At 52.3% G+C, this 14,853-nt stretch overlaps 1 protein-coding gene across 2 annotated transcripts; it reads left to right on the top strand.

Annotated features, from left to right (window-relative positions):
• The first annotated feature begins 707 nt into the window (after positions 1-707).
• LOC102113396 (potassium voltage-gated channel subfamily A member 3) lies at positions 708-14,263 on the top strand. 2 transcript variants are annotated; one of them, XM_005530160.3, is made up of 3 exons: positions 708-2,848; positions 3,325-4,060; positions 13,851-14,263. In XM_005530160.3, the coding sequence occupies exon 1, from the start codon at positions 817-819 to the stop codon at positions 2,566-2,568; it is 1,752 nt and encodes a 583-aa protein (XP_005530217.2). In that variant the 5' UTR covers positions 708-816; the 3' UTR covers positions 2,569-2,848; positions 3,325-4,060; positions 13,851-14,263. The 2 variants fall into 2 exon arrangements, with proteins under 2 accessions (XP_005530217.2, XP_087923339.1); XM_088067213.1 differs by having other exon boundaries at positions 708-4,060.
• The last annotated feature ends 590 nt before the right edge of the window (positions 14,264-14,853 follow it).

Raw genomic sequence — 14,853 nt, 5'->3', positions numbered from 1 at the left:
TTGAAGGGAGGAAGAAAGAAAAAGAAATAGAAAGGGTTTGGCTTTCTTGATGGAAAGTCTGAAATGCAGGTTTCGGTTCAGCCGGGAAGCTCCTTGGTAGAGGCTGGCTCAGCTTTGCTTCTGGGTTTATTTTGGTGGGGGAAGCACATGCACACACACACGTGTGCACACACACTCATGGGCGCACACACACGCTCTCCTAGACAGAGAAAAACAATCCCCAGCCTAACCCAGACGCTGATTCAAAACAACTGTTGGTTCTGGCCACGCTGTCGGCTTTCCACTGCCCACAGCCTCCCACCGTGTGAAACCGTGGCTGAAAACCAACAGGCAAACCCCAAAATTCAGAGCCAAAATAGCATTCCACCTAGGGAAGGGCAGAAAAAGTCTTTCTAGGCAGCGGTTGTGCCAGGAAAACCCCCTCTCCCTGCTTGCAGCCCGCTGAGCAGGGAAGGATGCTCCCGGGAGGAGCCTGGAGCCCCTCGGCGCTGCCTGCGGGATGGATTGATGGGGCTCCCCCGGGCAGGGCATGGCAGGGCAGGGGGTGCCCGCAGCTGGCGGGGGGCTGCGGGGCAGGGCCGGGGGGCTGGTGGGTGTCTCCTGGAGCGGTGACTGAGTGAGGCGGTGCCAGGGCTGGGGGCGGATTTTTTGAGAAGAGCCTCAGCTCTTCAGAGCAGCGGCAGCCGCTGGAGGAGTTGGGCGGCTGTTGCTCCCTCTCCGCCCGGAGGAGGAGGAAGAGGAGGAAGAAGAGGCTTCGGCTGCCGCCTCTCCGATCCCACTCCCCCCCCCCCCCTTCCCCTTCCGCCCCACACCTTTATGGACGAGCGGCGGAGCTTGCTCTACTCTCCGGCCGCCTCCTCCGCCGGCCGGCAGCCTCGGGGCGGCTCGAGCAGCAGCCACCACAACCTGGGCTACACCGAGCCCCCAGCCGCCCCCCAGCCGGGCCCCGAGCAGCAGGAGGAAGAGGGCGAAGAAGGGGAGGAAGGCAGCATGACCGTGGTGGGAGGCGGCGGCGGCGGCGGGGACCCTTTGCTGGAGGAGCCCCAGCATCCTCCTGCGCTGCTCGGGGGGGACCGCTACGATCAGCCCCCGGCGCCGGCCGTGCCCGCCGGGCAGCCCGCGGGCAGCGGGGAGCACGAGTGCTGCGGGCGCGTGGTCATCAACATCTCGGGGCTGCGCTTCGAGACCCAGCTCAAGACCCTGGCGCAGTTCCCCGAGACGCTGCTGGGGGACCCCCGGAAGAGGATGCGCTACTTCGACCCCCTCCGCAATGAGTATTTTTTCGACCGCAACCGTCCCAGCTTCGACGCCATCCTCTACTACTACCAGTCGGGCGGGCGCATCCGGCGTCCCGTCAACGTCCCCATCGACATCTTCTCCGAGGAGATCCGGTTCTACCAGCTGGGGGAGGAGGCCATGGAGAAGTTTCGGGAGGATGAGGGTTTCATTCGGGAGGAGCAGCGGCCACTTCCTGAGAAGGAGTTTCAGCGCCAGGTGTGGCTCCTCTTCGAGTACCCTGAGAGCTCTGGGCCGGCCCGAGGCATTGCCATTGTCTCTGTCCTGGTCATCCTTATCTCCATTGTCATCTTCTGTCTGGAGACCCTGCCCGAATTCAGGGACGACCACGACTATGAGGGAACCGGGGGCACCTTCGGGACAGGGGGTGGCCCTCTCCCACCTGACGTCTTCACCAACTCCTCATCCTCGGCTGCTTCCATGGTGTCATCCTTCACTGACCCTTTCTTTGTGGTGGAGACTTTGTGCATCATCTGGTTCTCCTTTGAGCTGCTGGTCCGTTTCTTTGCCTGCCCCAGCAAGGCCACCTTCTCCAAGAACATCATGAACATCATTGACATTGTGGCCATCATCCCCTACTTCATCACGCTGGGCACAGAGCTGGCTGAGCGGCAAGGCAATGGCCAGCAAGCCATGTCCTTGGCCATCCTCAGAGTCATCCGCCTCGTCAGGGTCTTCCGCATCTTCAAGCTCTCCCGGCACTCCAAGGGGCTGCAGATCCTGGGGCAGACCCTCAAGGCCAGCATGAGGGAGCTGGGCTTGCTCATCTTCTTCCTCTTCATCGGAGTCATCCTCTTCTCCAGCGCCGTTTACTTCGCGGAGGCCGATGACCCCAGCTCGGGGTTCAGTAGCATCCCCGATGCCTTCTGGTGGGCCGTGGTCACCATGACCACCGTGGGCTATGGGGACATGCACCCCATCACCATTGGGGGCAAGATCGTGGGGTCTCTGTGCGCCATCGCGGGGGTGCTGACCATCGCCCTCCCCGTGCCCGTCATCGTCTCCAATTTCAACTATTTCTACCACCGGGAGACGGAAGGTGAGGAACAAGCCCAGTACATGCACGTCGGGAGCTGCCAGCACCTCTCGTCCAGCGAGGAGATGAAGAAGGCTCGCAGCAATTCCACCCTCAGCAAGTCCGAGTACATGGTGATCGAGGAAGGGGGGATCAATCACAGTGCATTCAAACAGGCTGCCTTTAAAGCAGGCAACTGCACAACCACAAACAATCCCAACTGTGTGAACATCAAAAAGATCTTTACGGATGTTTAAAACAAACCCAAACCAAACAAACAGCAACAAAATCTGAGGACGCGGTGAAACGATACCAATAATAATACCAATAATAATGCAAAGTGACTGTGTGTCGGTGTTGTGTGGAACATGCACCATCGTCGGTCTGTGTGTGCCCTCGTTTTTATACTTTTATTTTTTTAGATCCTTCCTTTCTAAAGATCCAAAAGTAAAAGGATTTAAAATTCTCTGGAGAAGAGGACAGCTAAAGGGTAAAGAGAAGGAAGATGAAGACAAACCACACTCACTGTCAAAACAGGTGTTTGTTCTGCAACGTGTTGCAGGGCTGCTTTGCTTTTTGGGCTTTTGGGGAACCTCTTGCTTTGCTCCCGAATTCCCCCCCTTTCCCTAAGGGCAGTGTGTAGCCGATCTCCCTTCCATCACGTGAAGTAATTTATTGGATTAACAAACCTGGACTGGGTGGAGGAATGAGGAAAACATGAGGCAGAGCGTACTGGGAGGGGGCTGGGAGGAAATAACCATTTAATTCTGCAGAGAGTCTCTGTTACCACATCGTTAAATGATGCTTAATATTGAAACATGTGATGTGCCATTATGGGCACATCCCAGATTCCCTTTTTCTCCCCATTAGATAATTTATGAAATTCTAATCTGGTCAGAGACCGAGTGCAATCAATACTGGTTTAAATAGAAAAAGAATCCCCTAAGCCTTCATTTTCTATTCTGGATTCCCTTCCCCTGTAACCTGACGGAATTATTTCCTCCAATGTCAAGTTTGTGGCGGTGCAGCAGGGATGCATGCAGGGGGAGGGAGAGGAGACGCAGACTGGAATGTTTTCCGGAGCAGGGAGCGGTTTCGGCACGGAGCAGGATCCACGATGGGCTCCTCGCCATGGCTGGGAGCCTCCGACCCACCCAGCCGGAGACAAAGGGATATTTCCTCCTCTTTTTGCAATGCCTTTGGAAGAGATGCAGCCGCTTATCACCAGAAGATTAAAGTGGTGAACACGCCTTCCAGCGGAAGTCACTAATTCCGACCGGAGTGATGCAGTTGCCATGGTGACCATGGTTTCCTGGGAAACCCCCAAAGGTTGTCATGGCATTCCTTCTCCCATCCCCCTTGGTCCTTGCTCTTCCCGCAAAAAGCCTTTCCAGATGGTTCCAGCTCCTCCATCGTGGCTCTGCACCCCCTTCCTGGTTCCAGTCCCGCTGCTCCTCCCGTGTGCCCAGCAAAGCATCCACAGGCAATAAACACCCCCAGATCCTCCTGTCCCTCACCTTGGCAGTGGAACCTGGGGATGGAGGTTCATCCTGCTCCACCGAGAACAACCCCAAAGCCACTGGGAGCTGGCACCGAGCAGCTGCCGGGAAGCTTGGCCGGGGAACCTCGGCAGCTTTGTGAAACAAGGGGGACAGTAAAAAACAGGATTGAAAAATAACCAAAAATCCCACCGGGGAAAATTCATCTTCATGCGTGTGCCAGGGGCCATGGGACATCTGATGGGATCAGGTGAGCTTTGCACGGGGGACAGTTCAATGGAGTCATAATGTTCTGGTTTTTTTGGACAAACTCCATGCTTCCCACTGCTTACTTTTATTATTACTTTTATTCCAGCTTATCCTGCCGCTCTCAGGTATTTTTATACATGTGAGATAAAGTGGGATCACATCCTGTAGCTCCTCTGATTGTATTTGCTTTTTAGTGCTGTGGGAGGAGGAAAACCCTGCTGCTCCTCTGCAGCTGGATTGCTTCACTTCTGTGCTAAAAAGGTGATTTCAGTGGTTTAGTGCTCCCATCCAGCCCCTGCCATTGACACAAGCCAAAAGCAGCTTGGCCTCGAGAGTTTTGGCTTCAGCTCTGCTCAGTTTTGCTGGATTTTGGGTTAAAACAAGCCAAATTCCTTTGAGGTAGCACATGGAATAGGGATGCTGTTAAATACCTACAGCAAAGAGAAATTTAGCCCCAACCTGTGCAAGGTTTCCCAAGGTTCCTCCACACCAAGGCTGTGGAGAGGGGGCCTTGTCCTGAGAGATGCTGGCCATGCCAAAATTGGAGTTTAGCTGGGATTTTTCCGAGACTCAGAAGGATTTGGATGGTTTGTAGCACCTTCCTTTAGCCACAGTCAATAAACCCAAGAAAAACATCAGAGCCCCTCCTTGGCTGCTGGGTGTGATGGTTTTATTGGAACTACCAGGATTTTCATCAGCTGAGGGTGCAAGAGAATGATCTTTATAAGGTAGATGCTCTGGAACTTCATGAGAAGTTACAAACCTGAGATCCCTTGTCCAGGATAACTGGGATTCCTTGTGTGGGATAACTGGGAACACCTCACTTTGCCTTTTCCCCAGGCTGCCAGTGGGCCAAAATGTCATTTCTGCCTATGAGCTCTCCCTTTTTATTGTTATTAAGTTTTATTGTTATTAAATTTTATTGTTATTGAAGCTTTCCCTCATGCCTATTCCTAAAAGGAGGGTTTGAGTTTAAGAGCAGAGGAAACATTGCACTCAGGAGAGTTTGCAGATAGGTTCTGGGTTGGTGTTTTCCCCATGGCAGCTGCACAGGGTACGGAAACCACATGTCCTCCTGGAAATGGCACAGAACAATTTTCAGTTTCTCTGTCATCTGAAATGAGCAGAGACCTTGCAGGCTGTTGGTTTGCTTTCCTGACTCCTCCCTGCTTGATTTTGTAGGAGCAGAGTAGTTTCAAAGGGATTTTATTGACAGTAAAAGATGCTTTATAGGAGTGGTGACAAGGAAACCACTCCACCCATTGGGGTAAAAGGCAGTTTGGCTCTGGTAGAATTCCAGAATGGTTTTGGTGGAAAGAGACCTTAAGGATCATCCAGTTCCACACCTGCCATGGGCAGGGACACCTCCCAGTATCCCAGGTTGCTCCAAAACCCATCCAACCTGGTATTGGACACTTCCAGGGATGGGGAAGCCACAGCTGCTCTGGGCAATCAATATCTGACCTAAATTCCCCCTTTCTTTCATTCAGAAAAATACTTTTCAGCACTGAGTGGTATCACTGAAAGAGAAAAATACACTGCTGCTCTGTCTTTTAGATTGCAAGAAGTGAAAGTGGAAAACTGGAGATATCCTTTGGATGTTCTGCCCTCTCTGCATCTTCTGTCTCTGCTGTATCGTGGGTACCATTCACTGAGAGAAACTGAGCCACTCGAGCCACCTGCTCTAGTGGAAGGTGTCCCATGGCAGGGAGCTGGAACTGGATGATCTTAAAGATCTGTTCCAACCCAAACCAACCCGTGACTCTGATAAATACCTTCTGTTCCGTGGTCTGAGGTTTCTCTGGAACTGCTGCTGCAGATGTTGTGGCAGGAATTGGAGAGATGCCCGAAACACTGGGCTCTCCACAGCCAGCAGTTATTTAAGTGGCTCTGCTCTCCTGCCGTGTGCCCCATTAGGACAAGGCAGGGTTTCAGCAGCCCCTGGGGAGTTCCAGAGGAGCCTCGGCTGTGCTGGACTCGCCTGTCCCTGATGTGCTTGGAGGGGCAGCACTGGGGGACCTGCGTTAGCGGAGCTGCTGTCTGTGAGCCAAAGACTCAGCTTTTACACTAAATGGAGGAAAAGGCATTACCACGAGCTCCTGGCTGATGCTTCCCAGCACCCCAAGAGCAGGGGAGCAGGGTCTCTGCATCTCTGGGCAGTACCAGCGTGGCTCTGCTGCGATGTCCTCCCCGTCCCCTGTCCTTTGTTGCAGTCACCCGAGAGACACGGTGACAGTGAAGGATGGGAGCGAGGATGGAAGAGGCAGCTCCCACCCCAGGGATGCAGCCCTGGGAGGCTGGAGCTGCCTCCGTGGATGCCTTTAATTTATCACAGAAAAGGTTTGGGTTGAAAGCAACCTTAAAGAACATCTTGTTCCAGCCCCCACACAGGGGCACTGGGTGCTGTAGAACCTTGTACCTCCTGTTTTCTGTTTTCACAGAGTCCTGACAGTTTCCTTTTCCCTCTGCCCGTATTTTCCTGTTTCAGCCCTGTTTCAGCCCTGGATGCCACCTTGAAACACACCCTTGGTGCTGGGGGGTGCAGCAGCCGCACCCCTGACCCCTCCACTTGGTACTTTGACACCATCACCTTTTTCTCCTGCTTCTTTGCCCTCTTTTTTGTGTGATTTCAGGCCTGAGCGCCTTCAAAAGGTTCTGTTGTTCTCCAGCACAATAGATGCCCTTCGGGTGCTTGGGGTGGCCGGAGCAGAGCAGTATCCATCCCACCCCACGTGTGGACACAGACAAGAGCTGGAGATATCCTCTTTCCTCCAGGAGGGTTAAATTTCCTCCCAGGCAATTGTTCCCGCTCCGTCCCTTGACAAAAGAAGCCGGTTTTGTTTTTAATGCCCAGTTTATGGGCAATTAAGCAGCGGCAAAGGGCAGACAATCGCTTTCCCCGGCAGAATGGAAGGAGCCAGCTAGGGTCATTGCTCCGAAGGGGTCTCTCCTGCAGGGATGTTGCACAAGGAAAGGGTGTTTGGCAGTGCTTGGGAGCGTTGTGTGTAAAATCTGTTTAATTGTGTAGTTTGGAGCCCTCTCCTGCCAAGCTTTTAAAATATGCATGTCTTGGTGCGAGCACACGGAGGCTCCACCGCCGCCGCAGGGAAGCAGGGCTTGGTTTTCCCTGCTTTTAAATGCTTTAGCAAACGATCTCTGGGTAGGCTGCAAACCTGGGAGTGCAAACAGGCAAACAGGGTTTAACTGTGCCTTATCTTGCCCTTCAGTCTCCGTTCTGTGTGTACCTGGAGGGAGAGCTCAGTGCCCCGGCATCCTCGTGCAAGGGCAGTCCGATGGGAGCAGGGAAATAAGGGATTTCTGGATATGATATGATCTTTGTCATGGATTATCTTTTAGGCCCCTTCCAACCCAAAGGATCTGAGGATTCGATAGTTACAGGCTGCTGTGGGCAGGGCCATATCCCAGGAACTCTCACTCCTACGGAGCTGGTGCTGCTCCCCTGCACCCTCCCTGCAGCACGACTGGCCCTCGGCTGGGCCTTGGGGGTGTTGTACAGCTGGAGGATGTGTTAAGGATGGGATGTTGCTGCCTTTCCCCCTTTTCCTGGGTGCTGTTTGCATGGCTGAGGTCCAGGCAATCCCGCCGGGTGCAGGGTGGCATCAGCAGCCCTCGCCCCGTGCCAGAGGTGGGAGGTGGGCACTGAGCATGGAGGGATGGAACCGTGTGCTTCTTTTCCTTGGGAACAGCCCCGGGGCCGTGGCCATCACCACCTTGAGGAGGATTTGGGGGATATTTTGGGTGCCCTGAGGTGCCTTGTCTTAGCTGGGAATTGCCTGTCCAGCAGTGGAGGGTGTTCCATCCATGCCAGGGGGTGGTGAGTGGGGGTTTCTGAGGTCAGAAATGAGACTGGCACCAGGAGGAGTCTGTGCCTGAGGGAAGGACACATTTGGGATCCCTGCAGAGCAGCCCCAGCCCCATCTCCCAGCTCCCCCCCAGCTCTTGTTCCAGGCAAAGCTCTCCTGTGGTTGAGCCTGGGGTACAAGTGAGACTTTCACTCCATCCTTGGGTGATGGTGTCCCTGTCCCAGGGGTGTTTGTCCCTCTGTTGGCTGCTCCATGCCGGGAAGGCGTCAGGGCTCCTGCTTTTGTCACTCAGCGAATCCCAGATTTTGCTCCTGAAAACCGCCCTGTGTGGGGAAGAGGGATCTGTGCGGGGTTCTGCCTGCAGCCCTTTTATCCCCTGCTCTGCAAAACTCACCACAAACACAAACCCCGTGAGCCTCTCTGTGCTTTTCCTTCCACGATTAACGTGCTGCTCTGACACCCACAGGGTTCAGGGTCTGTTTGTGTCTCATCACCGCTCACAGCCTGAATTTTCAGTGCTGAGGATGCTCGGCAGCAGCGCTGGGAAACCTCCCGCATGAACATCCCCGCAGGGCACCGTCACTTTTCTCCTCCTTATGAACCAAGACATGCTCAAATAAATTAGAACATGTCTCCCATCTCCTTCAGCTCCTCACTGGAGTCAGGAGAAGCTGGAATGCTCCCTGATCACTGCTCGGGGTGGGAGCAGCCGTTCTCTGCTGGCTCTGCACACTCATTGTGAGACCCCCGGCTCAGCCGCACCGACGGCAGCAGGCGCTGCTGGCTTTGTTTAGGAATGATTCATTTCCTTCAGACTTGTGATTCCGATGCTTTTCTGAGCGTGTTGGAGCTCTGATGCTTTGCTCCAGTGGTTGCTTTTCATTTTTAACGTCTCTGAACCCCCTGGCTGGGCGGGCTGGGCTTGGATGTGTGGTTTGTGGAGAACATGAGCCCATCGCCCCCTCTGCTCGCCCCAGCAAGGCTGCAAAGCACAGTCAGGTTTATTCGGAGGCTGCCCAGCACAGCTGCTTTGCTTTGCTTCCCTCACAGCACCACCACGGATAGATGAGGAAAATCCTCTGGGGTTTTGTCACGGTGGAAGCACCGAAGGCTGGGCAGCGGCCTCGGGGCTTGCAGCAGGGTCTGTGCTCGGGTTGCGGCTCCACGGGAAGCTAAAGGCTGGGAGGGAGGATGGAAGGAAGGGATGAACACACACTTTGTAAAGTGTTTTCTGTGTTTGCAGAAAGCTGAGTTTGCTCTTGGGCTGGGTGCAAGGAAAGAGCCGTGTGTGGAGCGGGCGGTGGGTGATGCTGTGGGTGATGCTGTGGGTGCTGTGGTGGGTGATGCTGTGGGTGATGTGGGTGATGCTGTGGGTGCTGTGGTGGGTGATGCTGTGGGTGATGTGGGTGATGCTGTGGGTGATGTGGGTGCTGTGGTGGGTGATGCTGTGGGTGATGCTGTGGGTGATGCTGTGGGTGATGTGGGTGATGTGGTGGGTGATGTGGTGGGTGATGCTGTGGGTGATGCTGTGGGTGATGTGGGTGATGCTGTGGGTGATGCTGTGGGTGATGTGGTGGTGATGTGGTGGGTGATGTGGTGGGTGATGCTGTGGGTGATGCTGTGGGTGATGTGGTGGGTGATGTGGTGGGTGATGTGGTGGGTGATGCTGTGGGTGATGTCGTGGGTGATGTGGGTGATGCTGTGGATGATGCTGTGGGTGATGCTGTGGGTGATGTGGTGGGTGATGTGGTGGGTGATGCTGTGGGTGATGCTGTGGGTGATGTGGGTGATGCTGTGGGTGATGTGGGTGATGCTGTGGGTGATGCTGTGGGTGATGTGTGGGTGATGCTGTGGGTGATGTGGTGGGTGATGTGGTGGGTGATGTGGTGGGTGATGCTGTGGGTGATGTGGGTGATGCTGTGGGTGATGTGGGTGATGCTGTGGGTGATGCTGTGGGTGATGCTGTGGGTGATGTGGGTGATGTGGGTGATGCTGTGGGTGATGCTGTGGGTGATGCTGTGGGTGATGTGGGTGATGTGGGTGATGCTGTGGGTGATGCTGTGGGTGATGCTGTGGGTGATGTGGTGGGTGATGTGGTGGGTGATGTGGGTGATGTGGTGGGTGATGCTGTGGGTGATGCTGTGGGTGATGCTGTGGGTGATGTGGGTGATGCTGTGGATGATGCTGTGGGTGCTGTGGTGGGTGATGCTGTGGGTGATGCTGTGGGTGATGCTGTGGGTGATGCTGTGGGTGATGCTGTGGGTGCTGTGGTGGGTGATGCTGTGGGTGATGCTGTGGGTGATGTGGGTGATGCTGTGGGTGATGCTGTGGGTGATGTGGGTGATGCTGTGGGTGATGTGGGTGATGCTGTGGGTGATGCAGTGCCATTCAGGGGGTTTGGGTTGTACCCCAGGGAAATGCATCCCTGTTCCCCAGCCTGGAGCGTGTGAGCACTGTGGGGCATTTTCTCCCTGGCCTTGGGCAGATGGGCTCCTCTGTGCCTCAGTTTCCCCATCTGTAAATGGCACAGAACCACTTCAGGAAGTGTTTGCAATGAAAAAGGAAGAAGCACTTTTGAAACACAGAGCAAGAAGTGAGGACTCCTCCAAAGGTTTTATGGGATTCAGCTTTCTTGGGGCTGGAAAAGCCTGCAGACCCTGCCCTGGGTACCCCAATAATTCAGTTTTTTCCCCTTGTCTGGAGGGAAGCCTGAGGTTTCACACAGCTTCCCAAGCTGCCAACTCTGCCTTCAGATCCCCATCAACAGCCTCCTCTCCCATGATTTCTTCACTCTGCATCTTCCCTTTTCCCCCCCTTCTGGCCCATTTTTCCTGAAATCTCTGTGAGTTTAGGGTTGAGAACCCTCCTCTCCCTCCTTGCTGGTCTCTGCTTGGAGCTGCCTCTGTGCCTCTGTAAAAAATTAACCTCCTGCTATTGCAGTGGGTCAAAAACCAGACATTAAAAATTTGGGTTTAAAATGGCCCTGGCTGCTGGCAATTTGAATTTGCAGGAGGGATTTCTGAGCTGGAGCTGGAGGAAGGAGTTGCTGGGAACTCGATGTAGCATTGCAGGTTAGAGGGTTCTCTGCCTCTGCCCGTGCCTCAGTGGGTGCAGGTGCCTGAATGATATTCCTCACTTTCAATCCCTCAGAATTAAGGCAGGAAATCTTCTTTCTGCAGCATCAGAAACAAGCCTGGGCTGTTCTCTCCCAGGGCTGGAAATTTGCAGGGATATTTCTCCCATCCTGGTTGCAAGATGCTCTGAGAAAGCGCAGTGAGCCTGAGGAGAAGCGAGTGGGGAACCTGACCTGAGTCCAGCTGTGTTTCTCACTTGGGGCATCTCCTGGGAATTTGGCTGCATTGCTCCATTCTCTTGACCTAACAGCCATGCAATTCCCTTGGAGGAGAGCTTTGCACAAGCACCTTTATTAGCCAAGTGTGGGACTCAGTCAGAGATATCAGTTAATTTGATAAGATCTGTTATCTTAACAGAAACCCTGTGTTGATTGGCATAAATTAAATCTGCCTTTTTAATTCTGCATTAAGACTCTCAGCCATTCCAGTATATTGTTTGTGTCAGTGACGGATGGCCAGACCATCATTTTCTGCAGGTCACTTTGTTTATTCCTTAAAAACCTGTTCCAAAGAGGAGCTGTTTTCCAGTCCTCTGGAAGGAGATGCTCAGGACTTGCCCTCCCAGGAGCTGTTTTGCCAGCTCTGAGTGTTTAGATAGAAGTTATTTGGCTCAGCCAATTAAAAAACATCTAATTTTTATGGCTGCTGTTTAATATCCTCTATTTCTCTTGGGCTGGAGAGGATTTCCTCACCCCTGTACAATGGAAAGACATCTGGATCCCTTCAGGAGCTGGAGCAGGGATAGCTCCTGAATGCTCCTGACTTCTCACTGCTGTTCTTACTGGATCCAGAGAAATAACACAATTGTTAGGCTGAGGATTTGGCATTTCTTTCTTCACTGGCAAGGATACAGCTTGGAAAGGCTCCAGGGTACCCCAAAGCACGGATTATTTGCCTGGTGGGAATTAAAACTGTTAATTACCACCTCATCTGCAGAGTCCCAGCTCCACCATCACCTTCTTGCCCAGTGGCATTTCCTGGGCTGAAGGTGCTGTTTTGGGTCTAATTTGTGTATTTATTTATTTCCTGAGTGTATAATGCTCCCGTGATCCTTGAAGATCCTGGCAGTCTGGAGCCCTTTCCAGCTGGCAGGTGGGAGGGGTTTAATCCCCTAGCAAACCCAGTCCAATAAAGCAGAAAGCCACGTTAGCTTTAAGCCCAGGAATGTCCTGCTGGCACTTCAGGATAAGCTGGTGCTTGAACAAGTGCCTGGGCTGAGATCCTTGCTCAGAGCACTGAGCCCCTCTGGAAGCTCATTTCCCCACTGCCTCGCAAGGGATCTTTGCTCCTGGCAGGAATTCCCATCTCTTTCCTCCGCTGGATTTTAGCATCCTTGTAGCATCATTCCTACACCCCTACGTTCACATCGTCCCTGCAGATGCATCCTCAGCATCCCCATATCATCATCCCTGCATCCTCATTATCCCTGCAACTTCATCTCTGAAATTTCATCATCTCTGCAACTTCATCAGAGCTGCATCTTCATCCCTACATCCTCATCATCCCTGCAAATACATCCTCTTCATCCCTGCATCCTCATTATCCCTGCAACTTCATCTCTGCAATTCCATCATCCCTGCAACTTCATCAGAGCTGCATCTTCATCCCTGCATCCTCATCATCCCTGCAACTTCATCCCTGCATCCTCATTATCCCAACTTCATCCCTGCAACTTCATCTGCAATTTCATCATAGCTGCACCATCATTCTCCCTGCAGCCTTATCATCCCTGCGACATCATCAGCCCTGCACCATCATTATCCCTGCATCCCCATTATCCCTGCAACATCCTCCCTGCATCCTCATCAGCCCTGCATCCTCGTTATCCCTGCAACTTCATTCCCACATCCTCATTATTGCTGCAACTTCATCCCTGCAACGTCTCCATCCCTCCATCCTGATCCCTGCAGCATCCATCCCTCCTCATCACATGGATCCATCCTGCCTCTCCCTTTGGGGAAAACAGGCTGATTTTTGGGGCTGAGCTGGGAGCAGGCAGGTCCTGTGCCTTAGGCTGGGCTCTGGGCTGTGACTGCAGCTCCTCCCAGCCTTTCCCTCATCCCCAGCTGCTAATGAAGCACCCGGCTCAGACGGAGTGCTCAGGGCAGCTGGGATGCTCCAGTTGCCATGGTGTGAAGTAAAGGCAGAACACGGATTTTTTGGAAGATGAGAGGGACAAAAGCAGTTGCATGAAATTTCTAGAAACTTCAGTGTCTCAAAGACAGAGCAGAGCATCTCCCTGTATTAAAATAGGAGTCAGTCCTTGGGGTGTGGAGTTATGGATGCAGTTCTGGCACTGCATAAATTGGGGGGAATTTTTGGGCCCTTTGCTGGACACCCCCATCCCCACATCAAAATGGGGATTGGGGTTTGTGCTCCTGTGGGAGCAGCTCCACAGTCCAGGCTCTGGGATCAGCCTTGGCTCCTGGCATTACCTGGACTGCATTTATAAAATCAACCAGTTGCTCAATATCTCATAAATTACATCAGGTCAGAACAAACACAGCTTGATTAAGACAAAAACATGAGGAAAACCCACTTGGCACTAATTACTGTGGGTTTGGAACTTGCCATTAATGTGAGGTAACAGTTAACAACAAGAATATATTTAATGAATCTTTTTCCTATCTTTAGCTCACTTTAGACTGTGTGGCATCTAGTCCATTAAAGAATTTTAATTAAAAAATTTTCATTTTTCATTTGTGGGAAAAGGAGTTGGGAATTTGCCAGGGGGGACCAATGTGCAACTTCCACTTTACTTGAAAAAAAGGAACCTGTTTTTGTTTTCCAAATCAAGCTGTGCATAAAAGTGGTTCTTTGCTTTGCCCAACAGATCACAGAAGAAGTTTTGAAATGAAGACCTTCAGGACTGTGTTGAGAAATGAAACATCTCCAAGGAAAGGACAAACATCCCAAACATCTCCAAAACGGTGACCAACGCTGCCATGGGCCTGACTGACGGAGGGCCTGTCCTCCCCAGCTAAACCCAGTCCATATTTCATATATTTACTTATATATGGAATATTCCCCACGTTATCTGTGTTTTCTAACAAGTGCATTATGTAAAAGGGAACATCTTTGGAGCCAGATTATCTTCAACTCATGTGCAATATAACGAGACTGAGCAAAGCCAGGAAAAAGGAGGAGGAGAGGTGGAAGTCACTTGGACATTATTTCAGTTTTTTTTAATATTATTTTTAAAAAAAAATCTCTTGAAAGATGAAGCAGCCAGAAAGGATATGTTAAACAGAGCTGCTAAAACTCAGTCCAAGTGTTTTGCTTGGGGTGGGAGGGAGTGGGGGGAAATTCAGTTGCTGTCACTGTTCCCTGGTGAAGGCCACGGGCTGTTCTCAGCTCTTCGAGAATCATTCCTGTTCCATTTTTCTCACTTTCCTGGAAATGCCCTTTATAAGTAGCTCTGTGCTGTACCAAAGGCTGTGATTTACTTTAAGTCCTTATTTAGAAAGAAACATCTCTGCTGGTGCTGAGGAAAATGGTGTCGAACAGTTGTGCCTTCCTATCAGGATCACTCCATGAAAAAATAAGGACAAATTGAATTTCCAGGGTAGAAAAGGTCTAAACCCCCAATTCTTGGCTGACCATGCTCCTGCTTCATTTCATGAGAGCCTCTCTGCCCTTGTCTGCACTTCCACAGTTCCCCAGTCTTGTGGGAATATTACAGTGTTGTCTTGCCAATTCTGTAATAATCGGGAATTCCATCCCTCCTTTGCCCGTTGCTGTTTCATTTTGCACATTGAGGGTTTTGGTGGCAGGTTTAGAGCTGTGGGTTGCTCCTCCTGGGCTGGGAAGCTCTTAAAGCTGGGCTTTCTATAACC

Source organism: Pseudopodoces humilis, chromosome 26, assembly GCF_049639895.1.
Source record: "Pseudopodoces humilis isolate 2021_Gansu_Grassland_sample_001 chromosome 26, ASM4963989v1, whole genome shotgun sequence".
Taxonomy (NCBI): domain Eukaryota; kingdom Metazoa; phylum Chordata; class Aves; order Passeriformes; family Paridae; genus Pseudopodoces; species Pseudopodoces humilis.
The sequence above is the reverse complement of the archived record's forward strand: the minus strand, read 5'-3'. Positions and strand labels throughout refer to the sequence as shown.